This window comes from Colobus angolensis, unplaced genomic scaffold (assembly GCF_000951035.1).
Source record: "Colobus angolensis palliatus isolate OR3802 unplaced genomic scaffold, Cang.pa_1.0 Scaffold87, whole genome shotgun sequence".
NCBI lineage: Eukaryota > Metazoa > Chordata > Mammalia > Primates > Cercopithecidae > Colobus > Colobus angolensis.
In genome coordinates, this window is record NW_012122598.1 from 1,863,137 (window position 1) to 1,869,508 (window position 6,372).

General features: G+C 41.7%; 1 protein-coding gene across 1 annotated transcript in view; it reads right to left on the reverse strand.

Moving 5' to 3' along the window:
- Nucleotides 1-217: 217 nt before the first annotated feature.
- SP1 (Sp1 transcription factor) overlaps nt 218-6,372 on the reverse strand; it is a 42,556-nt gene continuing 36,401 nt past the window's right edge. The window contains exon 5 of the mRNA XM_011930687.1: nt 218-5,793. Coding sequence (XP_011786077.1) covers nt 5,403-5,793 — 391 coding nt within the window. The 3' untranslated portion in view covers nt 218-5,402. The remainder of the gene's footprint in view (nt 5,794-6,372) is intronic.

Genomic DNA, 6,372 nt, shown 5'->3' on the forward strand with positions numbered 1-6,372 from the left:
GCCTGTTTGTCTTGGTCCTCCACATTTCCATGCAGTTGTGGCACATTGATCTGATCATGAAAACATTTACCCAGGAGTTAAGTGTAGGGCAACTGCACTGATTAACACGTATGGAGCACAACACAGTGTAGCTGTAAACCTTTGTTAGGTTCAGAGTATGAAGTTAAACGTACACTCTCCCCATTCCCAACCCTCCTCAATACACCAGAGACATGGCTTTTTATTAAAAAACTTTTTAATTGGTTTACAAAGGAGGCTACAGACTACATTGAAACTAACCTTTGTACAAAAGGCCAAAAAAAAAAAAAAAAGTCCCAAAACACCAAGAGACAAAAGGTAGGAGGAAAAACAAGAAAGGAAAATACAAAAGGAGCAGGAAGAAACTTACTTAGGGACAAGATTAGCATCATACATACCTAAGAGTAGGGAGTGAGGGGGAAGAGCAAGATGAGAGAGCATTTAAAAGCATTTACCCACACAGCCCTGGTGATAATTGGATTGGAATCAACAACAAACACAGCATGAGATTATTAAGAGGTTTTAAAAGGCAACAGTGGTGTGGACTGGTTATTGCCAGTGTTGAGAGAGAAATAAACTTGGGTTTTTAGGCACCAGAGATTGGAGCACCACCCCTCCCTTCCAGAGGATGACAGACTTAGGAAGAGGAAGCAGGCCCTGGGGCAGCTGCCACTGGTGTGTGTAGGATGTCTCCTCAGGTCACTCTCAGCGTATCTTCCCCAAAGTCTTTGTGCCCTAGACTCTAGGTAAGGGCTATGGGATTTCACTGGGAGTAAGGGATGATCAGAAATATGAAGACCTGCCCTTGTCCACAATGGTCAAGAGCAGTTACCAGGAAACTGGAGCACTGAGTAGACAGAGCCCATATCCCTGGGGAAAAGGCACAGTGTAATTCCTGAAGGCAAGATATGGGAAAGCACATATCCAGTAGAGGTATCAACAAAATCCTCACTACTTGCAGCCCTAGTCTAATCCCATTTGTTAGGTGTGTTTTTTTTTTCCCTGATACTTAGCTAGGACTTAAGGCAGTTGAGGGGCAGATCATCATACCTCTACTCTCTTAGCAGAGACAAGGACGACTGGGGCTGTTTGATAATGAGGAAGGGGAAAATGGGACAAAATACTCTTCTTTTCAAATGAACACTGTGGAGAAAATCTTTCTGGGTTTGGAGAAGTCAGAGTGAAGACTTAGTGGAGTAATAAATCCAGGGATCCCCCTTCTTTTCCTTTCCCTGCCTTGGATCTAAGGCAAGTGAGCCAAATTTGGAAGAGGGAGTAGGAATTTAAGCTTAAGACTGCTTAATGTCTTCCTGGGGGCTGGTGTTTTGGGAAGGCAGACAAAGAAACAGGTCAACCTCAAAGCTGGTCTGCTCATCCTCCTAGAAGAGGTCTGGTATCTATGGAGTAGAGCCAAGAGAGGCACCACAGAGAACACAGTCTCCCAAACAGAAGTAATAACCGGTTCATATTTTATCAGCAGTTTTCAAAAGCAATGTTTTCCGGGGTTGGAGAAGTGCCATATCTTCCTCCCTTTCCCCAAAGCTACTGCTGTGACTTTTCATCCTTGTACGTAAGTTACTGGCTCTCCTCTAAAGGAGATAAATTCCAAGATTTCACATTTTCCCTCTCAACCCCAAGAGGCTACCCAGCTTCAGTGAGGGGGAAGGAGAGCTATGCAAAGGGCCCCTCACTTGAGGCAGCTAGACTATCCCTATTTCCTTGGTACCTGATCTCCAAAACTCTTGATCTGATCCCAAGGTCCAAAAGGCATCAGGGTACTTACAACTGAAAACTTCAAGCAAGTAGCACCAGGGCTCCCCCTAAGCATAATAGGGGCCTGATTAGCACCCCCAGAAGAACCCCTCAAAAAGTATATAAATTTTATTGCGTCCTAACAAAGATCTGCAGCTTCCAGTATTCACAAAACGTGAAGATATTAACAATACAAAATATACTTTGAAAGTCAAACACCTGCAGTTCATAGTGCTTTTTTAGATTTGTTAAAAAAAAATACAATGCTTAGTTTCCTATATAGGATACACAAAAGCAAAAAATATATATGTATATAGTAGAAATAAATCAGCCATAGTAATTTACAGCTTTTGTCTCCAAACCTCCCCTAATCATAATCTATCCCACACTTCAATATATACTTTCTGGGATCAAAGGTTCAATTTATTCTGAACCCGGCTGAGAAATATCCATTAAATTGCATTCTGTGTAGCACCCACAGAGTGCCAGTTGGGAAGTTCCTGAAGGAAGATGGTGTGGGTTGTTACTGTTCTGGGTAAAAAGTGAGACAGTCAAATGATATGCAAATGAATATAAATGGGCAACCTGAAAACCTGAAAGGATGAGGGAATAAGTGTTGTACTATCTCACCACTCTTCTGGGCATCCCCTGCCCTGCAAGATTGGTCATCTAAAAAATTAATTTAAAAAACTCATTCAAAAAAATGAAAAAAACTTATGAAAAAATTTCAGAATCAATATGCATGTCAGTTACATTAATTTCTGTTAGCCAAAAGTTCAGGGAAACGGGGTTTTTCTGTAATAAGCTCCTGACTCAAGGAATGTAGGCTCCTAACTTCCTGTGGAAAAGACTGAGTGGCTCACTACTGCTGGGACACAAAAGAAGCTGCTTCTGTTTTGAGGCCAAACAAGATACTGGATCTGGAGCTTCCTTGGTGAGAAGAGAACAGGGCAAGTGGAAATAATTAGATATAAATTCACTCATGGTAATGCTAATGAAGAGGGTTGAGGGTAAACCAGCAGCTTTCCATTCAAGAGAGAAATACCATCAAATTACCTTCTAAAAGCTTATATCCTCACTATCATTACACTAGTATTTATATCTAGTAATTTCATACTGGAGAAGATTCCATTCCTTGAAATGCACTAGCAAAATACTGTACACTTCAGTGAGTTATCCTGCCCCTTTCCTCCAAAAGATGCCAAAGTACATGATTACAGACATAAAATAACAGGTTCTGAATTCTGCCTTTCAGTGAGAATAAAGGGTATGATAGTGGCTGTGCATGCATGACTTGTATCTCAGCGTTAATAGAATTTGATCTGGGGAAAGTTCCTTGTTATAGTTCCTGAGTTGAAAACAGAATTACATCTGTGGAGAAAGGACCAAATGGAATGAACTATTGTTTAGAGTATTAAGTTATTATATTTCAGGTTAAACAACACACTTACCCAAAACTTAATTTGGATGGATTTTATATAAAATATATAATAGAATCATACCATCATCTATTTGTAGCCAAAGTAAAAAGATTTATGAAAAGAATAAGGACTCTGCTATAGATCTGCATGTTGGTTTCACTTTCAAACACAAAAATAGTTTCTTTTAAAAAAAGTACAGTAGAATATCCTCCATTCATAATTGTAATTAATTTAGCATAAGCAAAGAAATGACCTTAGGAACATACCCAGGTTTTAAGATAGATTTCTAGGTAATGGGCCTGAAAGATATTTTGATCTGAATTTATTTTCCAACAATTTCAAATATAATTTGTCATTTGTGTGTAGACATACACAGGCATGAACACACATTCACCCACACATACAAAAACACTTGCTTTCTATCAGATCAGGGTAATTTTTTTATTGCAGGTCTCTTTTAATATTGGCTAGCAGAAAACCTATCCCCAACCTATTACACACACACACACACACACACACACACACAGCCATTTTTCCACACTTCCTCACAGTGAAAAGCTCTCTAACAAGATACCAGAAGGTCGAGAGAGGCAACGCTTTTATGGCTGGGCCTTGAGGACAATTCTGGTTGCATTTACATCTCAGTGCCAAATGCACTAGGTTCCCTGCCGTTGTAATTTTTGGATCAGTCTCTTCTGAAATCAGGTCACAGAGAAAACAGGATTTCTCCCAACCTCTCCTATAAACCACCGTGGTAAGACAAGATTTCTTTTTGTTCTCGGCTAGCATTCCCATGATCATGTGCTTCCTTTTCCCTTAGGAACCACCCAAGAACATTCAAGGAAAAGTTAAAGGAAAAGATCCTAAGAACCACTGTCTTGCCACTAGCACATGTTCTGGAGGAGTTCTGCAGAATGGAAACCTGAAACAGATTCATTGGCTGATGCTCCTTATTGACAATGGAAAAGAACCTAGTGGGGATGTTCAAAAGAAAGTATATTTACTTTCAGAATGTAAACTCAGAAGCCCACACATCAAAACTTAGAGCTACCCTGGAAGACAGTGGTACCAAAGTCCAAATACTCTTAATTCCTGAACCTGACTACAAGTCATCTCCTCTCTGAGCACATGATTTTCCTAGTGAAAGCCCCCTACCTATTATTTGAAAATTTGACAGTTTATACAAACTGAGTCAAGATTATTATCTTCAAAGAGACTCTTGTACAATTCCACCCAAAGACTTCTAATTTTCGATGCTTAGAGCAGCTAATGAAGGGAGATGACTTTGACTCTCCAGCACCAAGAAGGTGCCTGCGTCAGCAGTATTTTGAACACTCCCTCCACAGCTACTTCAAGCATCAGCCTGGGCTTCAAGGATTTTTCCATTCTGCTGCTGGAACTAAGGTCCTGAAAAAATTGACAGAAGTGCCTCATCCAGGCAGTAACAAAAACAAAACATGAAGTGATCGGATGAGAGAAGGTGAGACGGCAACAGTTGAGTTAGGAAAGGAGTGCAAGAAGCTGATCCCAAATAAAAAGACAAAATTAAGAAAGGAAAAACATTATGTATGTATATATGAACTAAAAGCAGAGCGTATGAATGCTTAATCTGGTGGGAAGCCAAGACAACATCTATAGAAAAGCTTGATGTGTCACAACAAGGCTCAGCCATAGGGAAATAAGGCAATATAAAAAAAATGACCAAGGTATTTTGGTCACAGAATGGTCTTCTTCCTTCTCCCAGCCAACCCCTGTGAATGCATCTCTATATATCTTTTTATATATATATATATAATAATATAGAATCTGTTTCTTGTTAAAAAGTATTTCAATGATCATATATATTTATCAAGGCATGATGGCTTTAGGAAAGGGGGGGGAATCCATCATGGAAGAGCTGAGAAGAGAAATGCAGGAAGGGTAGGCTGGGGTAAGAAGTGTAAGAAGAAACTGGGGTCAAACAAATGCTCATCAAAGGGTGGCACCAACAGAATTTTCACTAATGTTTCCCACCTTCTAAGAGGCACTGATGATACAGATGGGTGCCGGGACCCCATCTCTTCTCTTGTATCCCTCTCCTGATTCTTCTTACCACCATGCATTTTAATGCTTCATGGCTCTCTCTTCCCACATGTCTCTTGGACCCATGCTACCTTGCATCCCGGGGTTGATGGGTATGGCCCATATGTCTCTGGCCCCAGGTGCCTGATCTCAGAAGCCATTGCCACTGATATTAATGGACTGCAGATCTGCCACCTGCATGACATTGATGCCACTGTTGGCAAGACGGGCAATGCCCTCTGGACAGATGGCCTCCATGGCTACCATATTGGTAGTAATAAGGGCTGAAGGAGTGGCAGTGCCGCTGCCTTCTGAACCTGCCCCACTGTCCAGGGGCAAAGTGCCCACACTCAGAGCTACACCTGGGCCTCCCTTCTTATTCTGGTGGGTCTTGATATGTTTTGACAGGTGGTCACTCCTCATGAAGCGCTTAGGACACTCAGGGCAGGCAAATTTCTTCTCACCTAGGTAAAGGAAGGAAAGATAAGAAGCTGACATGTTAGGAAGTGAGGTTATCTTACCCAATTCAGTAATTACTAAGCTGAGTAAGACCAGTATGAGAAGATGATTAAAAACAAGAAAAATCGGCCGGGCGCGGTGGCTCAAGCCTGTAATCCCAGCACTTTGGGAGGCCGAGACGGGCGGATCACGAGGTCAGGAGATCGAGACCATCCTGATCTACATGGTGAAACCCCGTCTCTACTAAAAAATACAAAAAATTAGCCGGGCGAGATGGCGGGCACCTGTAGTCCCAGCTACTCGGGAGGCTGAGGCAGGAGAATGGCGTAAACCCGGCAGGCGGAGCTTGCAGTGAGCCGAGATCGCGCCACTGTACTCCAGCCTGGGTGACAGAGCTAGACTCCGTCTCAAAAAAAAAAAAAAAAAAAGAAAAATCTTCAAGTATCTTTTCTTTTGGTGGGGGTGTGGGGAAGAAAAGTAGATAAAGGTTGGGGAGTACTCAGTAAGGAAGGTAGAACTTAGCAGAAAAGTAAGGCAGGGCAGAGACTAAGAGTAATGGTTTCAATGCTTTGCCTTCAAAAAATCCCACTCAAAATCTAGCTCCTTCCTTCTTTTTTTTTGAGACAGTCTTGCTCTGTCGCCTAGGCTGGAGTGCAGTGGC